The sequence below is a fragment of the Rhinopithecus roxellana genome, chromosome 12 (genome assembly GCF_007565055.1).
Source record: "Rhinopithecus roxellana isolate Shanxi Qingling chromosome 12, ASM756505v1, whole genome shotgun sequence".
Taxonomy (NCBI): domain Eukaryota; kingdom Metazoa; phylum Chordata; class Mammalia; order Primates; family Cercopithecidae; genus Rhinopithecus; species Rhinopithecus roxellana.
In genome coordinates, this window is record NC_044560.1 from 60082798 (window position 1) to 60098653 (window position 15856).

Consider the following 15856-nt stretch of genomic DNA (forward strand, 5'->3'; position numbering starts at 1 on the left):
GAAAACTGCAGGGTTGGGGTGGTGATGGTAAGGATTCCGAGTGTCAAGCAGCAGGCCCACAGCAGCAGCAACCCTCCTGTGGGCAGACGGGATGTCGAGCAGGTGACTGACACCTGTGAGCTCCAGGGGGCAGGGGCAAGGCACTGGGCCCTTCTAGGGTCTCTCTGTATGTGAACACTGTCTGGGTTCCTATGTGTTTGAAGGAAAAAAGAGACAGGTGAACAGTTTTGAGGCTGTTTCACAGAGTGGATCCCAGAACTTGTTGGGTGACAATGTCCAGGGTTGGTCATAAGGGTGGTTTATTGAAGCGGACACTTAAGGAACCCACGAGGCCAAGGCTGTCCTTAGGAGTGTCGAGTCACCCAGGGTGTTATCAGTTTTGGGGAGATCCAGAGGAAGTTCCTGAGTCAAATGCTTGGGTTCTGGGAGAATGAAAGGACCGATCGGAGGCAAATGGCAATGAAGAGACCTGATAGAGCAAAAAGTGTTTTGAAAAGGAGATATGATGAGGTATGTGAAGGAAACCCAGGACAGTGACTTCTGGGTGTTTGGAGCCTTTATTTTCCCTCTGTGGACCAGCACACTGCCTGGTATATTGCTGAAGGCCAGTAAGTGTTTATTGAATGAATAAGCAAATCTCAGTGGAAGAAAGGAATTTATCAGAGAAGAGAAGAAGAGAGGGGAAGGAGCTGGCTGTGGGGAGCTGGGAGAATGTCAGCTCTGCCTTTTGCTGGAGGCGGTGAGGAAAAATGAGCAGACCTTTAAAGAGCTCACAGAGGAAGCAGGTCAGCAGGAAAAACGCCACATCACTTCAGGAGGAAGGGCATCTTCTAAGGGTTAAATCATCCATCCCTCTTTGTTAAGCTCCTGCTGTGGCAAAGGTGCCTCAATGGAAAAGAGCAGCTTAAGATCTACCTGGGGAGGTAGGAAAGATTCATTCAAAGATAAACATCTAAAAATCCATTCCTATTTTCATAGCCTGTTTAGTAAAATAGGGCAATTAAAAATAGCTCATAATGAAAGGAAAAAGCGGTTTGGTGCTAATATTAAATTTGACACAAATGACCTAAAATCTAATTTCAAACACTTTAAGGATTTAAAGGATTTATAGGATTTGAAACAAATCACTCCCTTAATCACCTAGCACAGATTCTGAAAATGGTGTAAGATTCTCTGTATTAGTCCGTTTTCACACTGCTATAAAGAATACCTGAGACTGCATGATTTAAAAGTAAAGAGGTTTAATTGACTCACATTTCCGCATGGCTGGGGAGGCCTCAAGAAACTTACAATCATGGCAGAAGGTGAAGGGGAAGCAAGGCACATCTTACATGGCGGCAGGAGAGAGTGAGTGTACAGGAGGAACTGTCACTTTTGAAGCCATCAGATCTTGTGAGAACTCCCTCACTATCACGAGAACAGCATGGGGGAAACCACCTCATGATGCAGTCACCTCCCACCAGGTCCCTCCCTTGACACGTGGGGATTACAATTCAAGATGGGATTTAGGTGGGCACACAGAGACAAACCACTTGCATAACCTCATACTTTATTCAATGTGTGCTTGCTGAGACGGGCACAGTCTAAGTGCTGGTGATACAAAGAAGAACAAAGACCCTGTTTCTCTTCTAAAAGGAGAGAAGCATGAAAAGAAACTATTGCAACCCAGTGGGATAGGGTTAATGGAAGCAGGTACAGGATACACAGTATCACAAAGAAGGGGCTGATCAACCATTGTCAGGGATTGGGGAAAGAAAGGAGGTCAGAAGGCTGGGTGCAGTGGCTCATGCTTGTAATCCCAGAACTTTGGGAGGCTGATGTGGGTGGGTTCCCTGAGGTCAGGAGTTTGAGACTAGCCTGGCCAACGTGATGAAACCCCATCTCTACTAAAAACATAAAAATTAGCCAGGCATGGTGGTGGGCACCTGTAATCCCAGCTACTTGGGAGGCTGAGGCAGGAGAATCACTTGAGCCCAGGAGGTGGAGGCTGCAGTGAGCCGAGATCATGCCATTGCACTCCAGCCTGGGTGACAGATTGAGACTCCATCTAAGAAAAAAAAAAAAAAAAAAAAAGGAGGTCAGGAAGAGTTTCTCTCTGGAAGAAATGAGTAAGTGAGTTGAAAATGGGGAAGAAGAGTGTTCTAGGCATGGAACAATAATGGGTTTTGGGGACCTGTAAGCTGTCCATGAGATTGGAGTGTGGGGTGCTGGAAGTACTGGTTAGGGGTGATGAGGCTGGAGGCATGGGCTGGGGTTAGGATGTGAAGGGCCTTGTGGATAATGAGGGAGCCATTTAAGAATTATGAGGGGAGTAACACAATCAGTTTTGTGTTTTAGAAAAATCCCTTGGTTCCAGGGGATGGGTTGTTGAGCAGCTTGGATTTGAGAGGGTGAAGACCAAAGGCAGGGAGACAAAATAGGAAACCTCTGCAAATCAGAAAAGATGAGGACTAAACACTGGCAAACAGCATGTGGATGGAGAAGAGGTGATAGATCCAGATCTGTTCCGTAGCAAATAGGTAATATTAGAATGGTAAAATATTGGTGGCCATTTGTGTATGAGGAGTACTGTCACTTGTCACCATAACTTAAAATGTGCCTGGATAGATGTAAAGGTTAATACCTGTTAGTTTGCATAGCCTGTTGCTTTATACAGACAATTCAAGATACATTGTAATGAAGGCAAGAGCAATATATTGTCTTTTAATTATTGTTTTTAAGGTTTAGTTCTTGTAAATAAAGATGTGAGAAAGTTGTACTAATATCTTCAAGGAAATAGATTTTTATTTGCTATACAGTGCATGATTTTAATAAAATTTGAGACTACAAAACAATATATATTTATAACAGTGTTGAAAGTAACACGAAATTCTTATAATCTAAATCATGAATTCTACATTTGCATGTATAGTTGAGTAGTTAACATCTTTGGGCAATTCCATTTTCAGCTATGAAGCCATTTAAAGCCAAGTATTGAAATAAACTGAGCAGAATTTACCAAATATTAAACCAAAAAGTTAAAATAATATTTCTACTGAAATGTTTAGTAATTGTTTTGGGAAGAACAAAAATGTTTTGGTACCGTTAATACATAACACAAAAATGATCTTAAAAATATTATTTTATCATCTCATTCTTATAAAATTTCATTTTTTGGTGTATTTTTATAATGTATACAATATATTAATACAGTAATACATTTGTAATTTGTAAACAATACATACAATAAAGTTAAAAATACACAATAAGGGTATTTGTTCAGAAATGTTTTACTATTGGGATGAACCATCAAAAGTTTGAAGACTCCGGCCTGCACAATAAAGACCAAAATCCTTTTCATGGTACACAGGACCCCTCAAGATCTAGTCGTATTTGTCACTGTGTTCTCCAGCTACATGGGACTTCTGGCATCCCTCTAACATGACTCTCTGACCTTACTTAGACTTTGCCTATCTATATTACATCCTACTTGAAGTATCCTCTCCTGCTTATTCCTCTTCATCACTGAAAACGCAGTTCTTGGCTGGGCGTGGTGGCTCACGCCTGTACTAGCCTGGCCAACATGGTGAAAACCCCGTCTCTACTAAAAAAACACAAAAAATTAGCTGGGCGTGGTGGTGCACGCCTATAATCCCAGCTACTTGGGAGGCAGAGGTTGCAGTGAGCTGAGATCACACCACTGCACTTCAGCCTGGACAACAGAAGGAGACTTTGTCTCAAACGAAACGAAACAAAAGAAGACAAAACAAAACAAAACAAAAAACAAAACCCACCACAGTTCTTAAGACATCCTTCTTTTTTTCTGAGACAGAGTCTTGCCCTTTTGTCAGGCTGGAGTGCAGTGGCAGAATTATGGCTCACTACAGCCTCATTTTCCTGGGCTTAAGTGATCTTCTCAATTTAGCCTTCTGGGTGGCTGGGACTAAAGGTGCATATCACCACACCTGGTTACTTTTTAATTAAATTAATTAACTGGTAGAGATAGAATCTTGCCATATTGCCCAGGCTTGTCTAGACCTCTCAGGCTCAAGTGATCCTACCATTTTAGCCTCCCAAGTGGCTGAGATTACAAGCATGTGCCACCACACCCAGCTAATTATTTTAATTAATTGATTTTTTTTTTTTTTTTTTTTTTTTTTTTTTTTGGTGGAGATGGAGTCTCACCATGTTGCCTGGGCTGGTCTTGAACTCCTAGGCTGAAGCAACTCTCCCACCTCAGCCTTCCAAAGTGCTGGGATTACAGGCATGAGCCACTGTGCTCAGCCAAGTCACCTTCTTTCTAAAGTCTTCTATGACTGTTAGCGATATAAATTTGCTTCCTTCCCTGTGATGCTTCTGTAAGTTTTATATCCTTTAAAAACTATTACATGTTATTTATTTTCACATCTGTTTCCTCTTCTAGATTGTTAGCTACTTGCGGATGGTGTTCCTGGCTTTTCTTTTTTGAATCCATAACTCTTAGTGCAGACACTAAAAATAAGTATTTACTGTATTGATATGTATTTAGTTACAGAGCACATTCTAGATATATTTCCATTAAAATTAGCTGAAGTATACAATCATGAACTGGCTCCACATCAGACTTTCTCTTGTGTATGCCCTGACAATCAAGAGATTTTGTTATATAATATCTTATTTCTCTCTTTTTTGATAAAGCCTTCTGAAACCAAAGCAAAGGCAATTGAAAAGATTGATGATGTTCTTGAATTGTACATGGGAATTCGAGATACTGATTTAGGTAAGATTATACTATTTAACAAAGTCTTGTATCTCTTAATCTGCTTAATGTTTATGTCTTATTTGTACATATAGTCAATTATACTTTTGAAGATAAAAATATTTGTGGTGTGATGAAAAGAATGATGGACATAAAGATAACAATATCGAAAAGAAGACCTGGCCCTTACCCCTTTCTAGCTATGAGGTCTTAGTGCCAAGTAAACTTTAAAACATTTTAGTTAGTTCTTAATCATTAAACTGTGACTACTGTCTCCTTTAGTGTTGTTTTTTTTGGATTTAGAAATATACATAAAATGGATTTTGTAGATGATACCTATAAAAGGCATTATTATTTGATATATCAGATGTACATTGATTAAATTGCACCCTTTAACAGGGTTACTCAAGCCCTATGAACAAAGAATTAGAAATATGAAGAAAGAGGACACACTTGGCATATGACTGAGAAAGGCAGTTGAACAGTTGAATTTCTGTGTATTTCTTATGTCATCATTAGGCTGTCAGGGTTTGATTTATCAGTTAAGACTCTACCAGTTGCAAATGACCAAAACAAAGACCAAACAAAAAACCCTAATTCCAACTGGCTTAAGGAAAATAAAAAAGAGAGACTTATTGGTTCTTATAATTGAAAAGTCCAGAGCTAGACCTTGGCTTCAAGAATGGCTGGATCCTGAGTTTTCATGGTGTCATCAGGATGTGATTTCTCTTCTCAGTCCTGGCTTCATTTCAGGCCCCTGTGGTATCCCCTGGCAGCTTCAGTCTCTCCCTCATGGGGCCAAAATGACTGCCATTGCTCCAGCCTCTACATCCTCGTGGCATCAAGCACAATGAGAAGGAGGGAGGACCTCTTCCAAATCATTCAAACAAAGTGCCCAATATTGTCTCTGGTTGGTCTGATTGGCTGAAGTGAGCCAGTCCCTGAGTCCAGGAGGATGGTTAGGTCTGGGATGAATGATCTGGAACTGAGAGTGACCCTGAAATACAAGGGTCAAGAGTGTAAAAAGGCCTAACCCTTCTCATGCAGAAGCAAGATAAATGCCCATTAAGTAGGGCAGTAGCATGCTGGTTAGAGAAAAGGGAGTAAATGTACACTCCAGTGTGGAGGTTTATGTCTGCATGCATTCACAGGTATGCATTTGAATCAGGTACTTCATACATTTTTTAAAGGTAAGAACTTGACTATTTTGTTTATCCACTAGTAGGTAGAGTGTTTGAAGCCCATTTATTCTTTTCTACTTCCACTCATTTTCCATTTTCCTTTTAGAATTACCAAAAACAAAACAAATTTAGCTTAAAAATCTCAATTGGCTTTTATTTGCAACTCTAGTATCAGGCAGCACCTCAAAACGAGTGCTCTGATGAGCTGAGCAGAGGAGGTTGACTCTATAGTCAGAAAATGGCTGAAGAAAGCAGAAACAGAACAAAGAGTGGGTTCCCGTTGCAAGGTTACTTTCTTTGTAAAGGGGAAACCAGAGGGAATTTCCTTATCATGCCAGCTAAAACTGGCCCATCTGGGGATTTGGCTATTACCTCTCTTTCTCCTGATTTCATGGAAGGTCAGATAAACAACTTAGTTTGGCTTAGTGAGTGGAACTTCAGCATGGGTAACTCCATTTTGGTTTGGTCTATTAGGCCTAGTACAGGAGCTCAGTCCAAACCAATCACCTCCTATAAATTTTATTTAACAGAATCTGTTCTTATTTTCTCTCTTGCCTATGTGAACTTTTATTTTTTAATTTTTGAGACAGGATCTCACTCTGTCACCCAGGCTGGAGTGCAGTAACACAATCATAGTTCACTGCAGCCTTGATTCCTGGGCCCACGCCCTTCTCCTACCTCAGCCTCCCATGTAACTAGGACCACAGGTGTGTGCCTCCATACCTGGCTATTTATTTTATTTTATTTTATTTATTTATTTATTTATTTATTTATTTATTTATTTATTTCTATGTCTGGAGTTTTCTATTTGAGAATATTTTTAAATTAATAGCCTTTACATTTACAGAAAAATTGAGCAGAAAGTACAGTTTCCATTTATCCCTCTCCTTTGCACAATTCTTATCTATTATTAACAAATCTTGCATTAGTGTGATACATTTGTTTCAGTTGAACTAATATTGATACATTATTATTATTATTTTTTTGATTGCATGTTGAAACGATTTTTTTTTCTTTTTTATTATTATACTTTAAGTTCTAGGGTACATGTGCATAACGTGCAGGTTTGTTACATATGTATACTTGTGGCATGCTGGTGTGCTGCACCCATCAACTTGTCAGCACCCATCAACTCGTCCTTTACATCAAGTATAACTCCCAATGCAATCCCTCCCCCCTCCACCTCCCCATAATAGGCCCTGGTGTGTGATGTTCCCTTTCCTGAGTCCAAGTGATCTCATTGTTCAGTTCTCACCTATGAGTGAAAACATGCGGTGTTTGGTTTTCTGTTCTTGTGATAGTTTGCTGAGAATGATGGTTTCCAGCTGCATCCATGTCCCTACAAAGGACATGAACTCATCCTTTTTTATGGCTGCATGGTATTCCATGGTGTATATGTGCCACATTTTCTTAATCCAGTCTGTCACAGATGGACATTTGGGTTGATTCCAAGTCTTTGCTATTGTGAATAGTGCCGTAGTGAACATACATGTGCATGTGTCTTTAGAGAAGCATGGTTTATAATCCTTTGGGTATATACCCAGTAATGGGATGGCTGGGTCATATGGTACTTCTAGTTCTAGATCCTTGAGGAATCGCTATACTGTTTTCCATAATGGTTGAACTAGTTTACAGTCCCACCAACAGTGTAAAAGCGTTCCTATTTCTCCACATCCTCTCCAGCACCTGTTGTTTACTGACTTTTGAATGATTGCCATTCTAACTGGTGTGAGATGGTATCTCATTGTGGTTTTGATTTGCATTTCTCTGATGGCCAGTGATGATGAGTATTTTTTCATGTGTCTGTTGGCTGTATGCATGTCTTCTTTTATTTTTCAAAAATAATTTTTTTTGGCAGAGATGGGGACTTGCTATGTTGCTCAGGCTCAAGTGATCCCCCTGTCTTGACCTCTCAAAGTGCAGGGAGAGATTACAGGTATGAGCCATCATTGCCGGCCCTTAGTGAACTTTTAAAATAAAATTTCTGTACTGGATATACAGATGCTGTCTGCAACTTAAAAACATTGGTAGTTTGTTCCTTGCTCCTTGGAGAAAAATATAAAATTTTCCTATAGATTCTTTTTTCCTCTGTGCAGACAAGAAGTTAAAGCTGAAAACCAACGTCTGACAACTTCTCTTTCTAATCCTTTTGCCTGGCTAATTTTTTTAAGTTTAATTTTTGTAGAGATGGGGTCTACCTGTGTTACCTAGGCTGGTCTTGAACTCCTGGGCTCAAGCCATTCTCTTGCCTTGATTTCCCAAAGTGTTGGAATTACAGGTGTTGAGCCGCTAAGCCCAGCCTCAGTCTCCTGTTTTGAAACTGCCCCTCTCAAGGAACAATAGAATCCATGCTATGGTCTGGAGTGAATCACAGACGCAGGGCCTAGGAAAAGATCTAACTAGGAATAAAGACAAGCATACACATAAACATGAATACTTTTAGACATATAAGGAAATATGTAACAAATAAATAGAGGCATCAACATGTACATAAATCAAATTTAGAATAGAAATGTTTATTTGTACAACAGTCTTGGGCTATGGGCCATTCTTTAATGGTATTTTGCCATATAGGAGGGAAGCAAATACACGTACATATACATGAATTTTTACATATACATACACACATATGCATAGATGTATTTATGCTCACATACAGTAACAGAGATATGATGTAATATTGCTTACAGGCATATATATTTGGCTCGAGCCACTAATCCTAAAGCTAACCCTAAAACTAACCCTAAAAGAGACCAGCTTGGGTGACATAGTGAGATGAGACCCTGTCTCTAGTAAAAAAAAAAAATTAGCCAGGCATGGTGGCATGCACCTGAACTTGTAGCCACTTGAGAGTCTGAGGCAGGAGGATTGCTTGAGTCCAAGAGTTTGAAGCTGCAGTGAGCTAGGATGGTGCCACTGCACTTTAGACTGGGCAACAGAGTGAGATCCTGTCTCTAAAAAAACAAAAACAAATAAGTAAATAAAAAAAAAAAAAGAAAAAAAGAAAATGCAGCTTAAAAAAAGGAAATTCAGGACACTAAACATTCCTTACAAATTCTTTGTAAATTAACTAGAAATTTCTTTGTAAAGTGAATTAGTCATCTGTAACAAATTCCTCTAATTGACATTAAAAGCCATTATCATTACACATGATTAGCAATGTGGTCAGTTACCTAGGCAGGTAAAGTGTAAGGAAAGTAATTATTTGAAGAATGCAAACCATTGTTAAATAAGGAATTTCTTTCATTATTCAGATCTGATTAGCATGAAATATAAATCACAAGTGTGGTACTGATTTAACAGACAAATATATTTACTTGTATAAATATTCTTAGTATTTCTTAGCTTTCAGAAATATTAATTCTTAATGCAAATTACATTGACATCACATTTTTCTATATTAATGTAAGTATATATTTTAAAAATTTAAAAAGTAATATGGCAACAACGTGTCTTAGAACACTATCCTCAAAAATGGATTAAGAGGTTTTATTATTTGAAAATGGAAAATCATTTAAATGAATTTTCTTTTTTGAGATGGAGTCTTGCTCTGTCGCCCAGGCTGGAGTGTAGTGGTGCGATCTCGGCTCACTGCAAGCTCCGCCTCCCGGGTTCATGCCATTCTCCTGCCTCAGCCTCCCGAGTAGCTGAGACTACAGGTGCCCGCCACCATGCCCGGTTAGTTTTTTGTATTTTTAGTGGAGACGGGGTTTCACCATGTTAGCCAGGATGGTCTCGATCTCCTGACCTGGTGATCCACTCACCTCAGCCTCCCAAAGTGCTGAAATAACAGGCGTGAGCCACCATGCCCAGCAATTTAAATGAATTTTTGTAGAGAGTAATCCTGAAGATGAAAGTGCTTCATTTGATTGTAAAGTTTAGTTGTGAACTATGACTTTTCTACCAACCAGTGTCAACATAGGTCACCCTGGGATGTTATCCATGAAAAAAAATAAACGTTCTAAAAGACGTTGAATCATATAAGGCCTCATATAGTCTTGACCTAACTCAGTATAAAGTTGTATCATACAAGTTTCTTGCTGAATGTTTAAGGAAACTGTGTAAGTTGTATATAGAATTATAATGTTTTCTGATGATACCAGTTTAGGAGTTTGGAGATCATCCAAGCAACTTCAGAATTTTAGGATTTCAAATTTATTGAGATCCTGATATGTGTGAAAAGAAGATTGATTGTTTCTAAGTCATTTATTCTATAACATCTTTTCTTTTTAAAAATTTTACTAGTTTGCTTTTGGACCAGATACGAAGTCTGTTATAGCTCTTGAAAAAGTATGCAGTAATGGTGTTTCATTTATTTTATTTTTTTATTATATTTTCAGTTCTAGGGTACACGTGCACAACGTGCAGGTTTGTTACATATGTATACATGTGCCATGTTGGTGTGCTGCACCCATTAACTCATCATTTACATTAGGTATATCTCCTAATGCTAGCCCTCCCACCTCCCCCTCCCCACGACAGGCCCTGGTGTGTGATGTTCCCCTTCCAGTATCCAAGTGATCTCATTGTTCAGTTCCCACCTATGAGTGAGAACATGCGGTGTTTGGTTTTCTGTTCTTGTGATAGTTTGCTGAGAATGATGGTTTCCAGCTGCATCCATGTCCCTACAAAGGACACGAACTCATCCTTTTTTATGGCTGCATAGTATTCCATGGTGTATATGTGCCACATTTTCTTAATCCAGTCTGTCACTGATGGACATTTGGGTTGGTTCCAAGTCTTTGCTATTGTGAATAGTGCTTCAATAAACATACATGTGCATGTGTCTTTGTAGCAGCATGATTTATAATCCTTTGGGTGTATACCCAGTAATGGGATGACTGGGTCAAATGGTATTTCTAGTTCTAGATCCTTGAGGAATCACCACACTGTGTTCCACAGTGGTTGAACTAGTTTACGGTCTCACCAACAGTGTAAAAGTGTTCCTATTTCTCTACATTCTCTCCAGCACCTGTTGTTTCTTGACTTTTTAATGATCACCATTCGAAATGGTGTGAGATGGTATCTCATTGTGGTTTTTATTTGCATTTCTCTGATGGCGAGTGATGATGAGCATTTTTTCATGTGTCTGTTGGCTGCATAAATATCTTCTTTTGAGGAGTGTCTGTTCATATCCTTCACCCACTTTTTGATGGGGTTTTTTTTTTCTTGTGAATTTGTTTGAGTTCTTTGTAGGTTCTGGATATTAGCCCTTTGTCAGATAAGTAGATTGCAAAAATTTTCTCCCATTCTGTAGGTTGCCTGTTCACTCTGATGGTAGTTTCTTTTGCTGTGCAGAAGCTCTTTAGTTTAATTAGATCCCATTTGTCAATTTTGGCTTTTGTTGCCATTGCTTTTGGTGTTTTAGACATGAAGTCCTTACCCATGCCTATGTCCTGAATGGTATTGCCTAGGTTTTCTTCAGGGTTTTTTTATGGTTTTAGGTCTAACATTTAAGTCTTTAATCCATCTTGAATTAATTTTTGTATAAGGAAGGGATCCAATTTCAGCTTTCTACATATGGCCAGCCAGTTTTTCCAGCACCATTTATTAAATAGGGAATCCTTTCCCCATTTCTTGTTTTTGTCAGGTTTGTCAAAGATCCAATAATTGTAGATGTGTGGTATTATTTCTGAGGGCTCTGTTCTGTTCCATTGGTCTATATCTCTGTTTTGGTACCAGTACCATGCTGTTTTGGTTATTGTGGCCTTGGAGTATAGTTTGAAGTCAGGTAGTGTGATGCCTCTAGCTTTATTCTTTTGGCTTAGGATTGTTTTGGCAATGTGGGCTCTTTTTTGGTTCCATGTGAACTTTAAAGTAGTTTTTTCCAATTCTGTGAAGAAAGTCATTGGTAGCTTAATGGGGATGACATTGAATCTATAAATGACCTTGGGCAGTATGGCCATTTTTATGATATTGATTCTTCGTTTCCATGAGCATGGAATGTTCTTCCATTTGATGTGTCCTCTTTTATGTCATTGAGCAGTGGTTTGTAGTTCTCCTTGAAGAGGTCCTTCACATCCCTTGTAAGTTGGATTCCTAGGTATTTTATTCTCTTTGAAGCAATTGTGAATGGAAGTTCATTCATGATTTGGCTCTGTTTGTCTGTTATTGGTGTATAGGAATGCTTGTGAGTTTTGCACATTGATTTTGTATCCTGAGACTTTGCTGAAGTTGCTTATCAGCTTAAGGAGATTTTGGGCTGAAACGATGGGGTTTTCTAAATATACAGTCATGTCATCGGCAACAGGGACAATTTGACTTTCTCTTTTCCTAATTGAATTCCCTTTATTTCTTTCTCCTGCCTGATTGTCCTGGCCAGAACTTCCAACCCTATGTTGAATAGGAGTGGTGAGAGAGGGCATCCCTGTCTTTGCCAGTTTTCAAAGGCAATGCTTCCAGTTTTTACCCATTCAGTATGATACTGGCTGTGGGTTTGTCATAAATAGCTCTTATTATTTTGAGATACATTCCATGAATACCGAATTTATTGAGAGTTTTTAGCATGAAAGGCTGTTGAATTTTGTCAAAGGCCTTTTCTGCATCTATTGAGATAATCATGTGGTTTTTGTCTTTGGTTCTGTTTATGATGGATTACGTTTATTGATTTGCATATGTTGAACCAGCCTTGCATCCCAGGAATGAAGCCAACTTGATCGTGGTGGATAAGCTTGATGCGCTGCTGGATTTGGTTTGCCAGTATTTTATTGAGGATTTTCGCATTGATGTTCATCAGGGATATTGGTCTAAAATTCTCTTTTTTTTGTGTGTCTCTGCCAGGCTTTGGTATCAGGATGATGTTGGTCTCATAAAATGAGTTAAGGAGGATTCCCTCTTTTTCTGTTGATTGGAATAGTTTCAGAAGGAGTGGTACCAGCTCCTCCTTGAACCTTTGGTAGAATTCGGCCATGAATCCATCTGGTCTTGGACTTTTTTTGGTTGGTAGGCTATGAATTATTGCCTCAATTTCAGAGCCTGTTATTGGTCTATTCAGGGATTCAACTTCTTCCTGGTTTAGTCTTGGGAGGGTGTATGTGTCCAGGAATTTATCCGTTTCTTCTAGATTCTCTAGTTTATTTGCATACAAGTGTTTATAGTATTCTCTGATGGTAGATTGTATTTCTGTGGGATTGGTGGTGATATCCCCTGTGTCATTTTTTTATTGCATCTATTTGATTCTTCTCTCTTTTCTTCTTTATTAGTCTGGCTCGTGGTCTATCTATTTTGTTGATCTTTTAAAAAAACCCAGCTCCTGGATTCATTGATTTTTTGAAGGGTTTTTTGTGTCTCTATCTCCTTCAGTTCTGCTCTGATCTGAGTTATTTGTTGCCTTCTGCTAGCTTTTGAATGTGTTTGCTCTTGCTTCTCTAGTTCTTTTAATGGTGATGCTAGGGTGTCAATTTTAGATCTTTCCAGCTTTCTCTTGTGGGCATTTAGTGCTATAAATTTCCCTCTACACACTGCTTGAATTGTGTCTCCGAGATTCTGGTATGTTGTGTCTTTGTTCTCATTGGTTTCAAAGAACATCTTTATCTCTGCCTTCATTTAATTATGTACCCAATAGTCATTCAGGAGCAGGTTGTTCAGTTTCCATGTAGTTGAGTGGTTTTGAGTGAGTTTGTTAATCCTGAGTTCTAGTTTGATTGCACTGTGGTCTGAGAGACAGTTTGTTATAATTTCTGTTCTTTTACATTTGCTGAGGAATGCTTTACTTCCAACTATGTGGTCAATTTTGGAATAAGTGCAATATGGTGCTGAGAAGAGTGTAGATTCTGTTGATTTGGGGTGGAGAGTTCTGTAGATGTCTGTTAGGTCTGCTTGGTGCAGAGCTAAGTTCAATTCCTGGATATCCTTGTTAACTTTGTCTCATTGATCTGTCTAATGTTGACAGTGGGGTGTTAAAGTCTCCCATTATTATTGTGTGAGAGTCTAAGTCTCTTTGTAGGTCTCTAAGGACTTGCTTTATGAATCTGGGTGCTCCTGTATTGGGTGCATATATATTTAGGATAGTTAGCTCTTCTTGTTGAATTGATCCCTTTACCATTGTGTAATGGCCTTCTTTGTCTCTTTTGATCTTTGATGGTTTAAAGTCTGTTTTATCAGAGACTAGGATGACAACCCCTGCTTTTTTTCGTTTTCCATTTGCTTTGTAGATTTTCCTCCGTCCCTTTATTTTGAGCCTATGTGTGTCTCTGCACATGAGATGGATCTCCTGAATACAGCACACTGATGGATCTTGACTCTCTATCCAATTTGCCAATTTAATTGGGGCATTTAGCCCATTTACATTTAAGGTTAATATTATTATGTGTGAATTTGATCCTGTCATTATAATGTTAGCTGGTTATTTTGCTCATTTGTTGATGCAGTTTCTTCCTAGCATCAGGAATGGTTTTTACAATTTGGCATGTTTTTGCAGTGGCTGGTACCGGTTGTTCCTTTCCATGTTTAGTGCTTCCTTTAGGAGCTCTTGTAAGGCAGGCTTGGTATGACAAAATCTCTCAGCATTTGCTTGTCTGTAAAGGATTTTATTTCTCCTTTGCTTATGAAGCTTAGTTTGGCTGGATATGAAATTCTGGGTTGAAAATTCTTTTATTTAATAATGTTGAATATTGGCCCCCACTCTCTTCTGGCTAGTAGAGTTTCTGCTGAGAGATCCACTGTTAGTCTGATGGGCTTCTCTTTGTGGTTAACCCGACCTTTCTCTCTGGCCGCCCTTAACATTTTTTCCTTCATTTCAACCTTGGTGAATCTGGCAATTATGTGTCTTGGAGTTGCTCTTCTCGAAGAGTATCTTTATGGCATTCTCTGTATTTCCTGAATTTTAATGTTGGCCTGCCTTGCTAGGTTGGGGAAGTTCTCCTGGATACTATCCTAAAGAGTGTTTTCCAACTTGGTTCCATTCTCCCCGTCACTTTCAGGTACACCAATCAGACATAGATTTGATCTTTTCACATAGTCCCATATTTCTTGGAGGTGTTGTTTGTTCCTTTTTACTTTTTTTCCTCTAAACTTCTCTTCTCGCTTCATTTCATTTATTTCATCTTCAATCACTGATGCCTTTTCTTCCACTTGATCAAATCAGCTACTGAAGCTTGTGCATGCATCATGTACTTCTCATGCCATGGTTTTCAGCTCCATCAGGTCATTTAAGGTCTTCTCTACACTGTTTATTCTAGTTAGCCATTCGTCTAATCTTTTTTCAAGGTTTTTAGCTTCTTTGCAATGAGTTTGAACATTCTCCTTTAGCTTGGAGAAGTTTGTTATTACCAGCCATCTGAAGCCTTCTTCTCTCAACTCGCCAAAGTCATTCTTCATCCAGCTTTGCTCTGTTTTTGGTGAGGAACTGCATTCCTTTGGAGGAGAGGAGGCACTCTGATTTTTAGAATTTTCAGCTTTTCTGCTCTGGTTTCTCCCCATCTTTGTGGTTTTATCTACCTTTGATCTTTGATGATGATGGTGACATACAGATGGGGTTTTGGTGTAGATGTCCTTTTTGTTTGTTAGTTTTCCTTCTAACGGTCAGGACCCTCAGCTGCAGGTCTGTTGGAGTTTGCTGCAGGTCCACTCCAGACCCTGTTTGCCTGTGTATCACCAGCGGAGGCTGCAGAACAGCAAATATTGCAGAATGGCAAATGTTGCTGTCTGATCGTTCCTCTGGAAACTTCATCTCAGGGGGGCATCTGGCCATATGAGGTGTCAGTCAGGCCTTAATGGGAGGTGCCTCCCAGTTAGGCTACTTGGGGGTCAGGGACCCACTTGAGGAGGCAGTCTGTCCATTCTCAGATCTCAAACTCCATGCTGGGAGAACCACTACTGTCTTCAAAACTGTCAGACAGGGATGTTTAAGTCTGCAGAAGTTTCTGCTGCCTTTTTTTCAGCTATGCCCTGCCTGCGGAGGTGGAGTCTACAGAGGCAGGCAGGCCTCCTTGAGCTGCGGTGGGCTCCACTCAGTTTG

The 15856-nt window shown here is 39.4% G+C and overlaps 1 protein-coding gene across 1 annotated transcript in view; it reads left to right on the forward strand.

Moving 5' to 3' along the window:
• GIPC2 (GIPC PDZ domain containing family member 2) overlaps positions 1–15856 on the forward strand; it is a 99546-nt gene that overhangs the window by 72452 nt on the left and 11238 nt on the right. The window contains exon 5 of the mRNA XM_010380657.2: positions 4657–4738. Within this exon, the coding sequence (XP_010378959.2) occupies positions 4657–4738 (82 nt within the window). The remainder of the gene's footprint in view (positions 1–4656; positions 4739–15856) is intronic.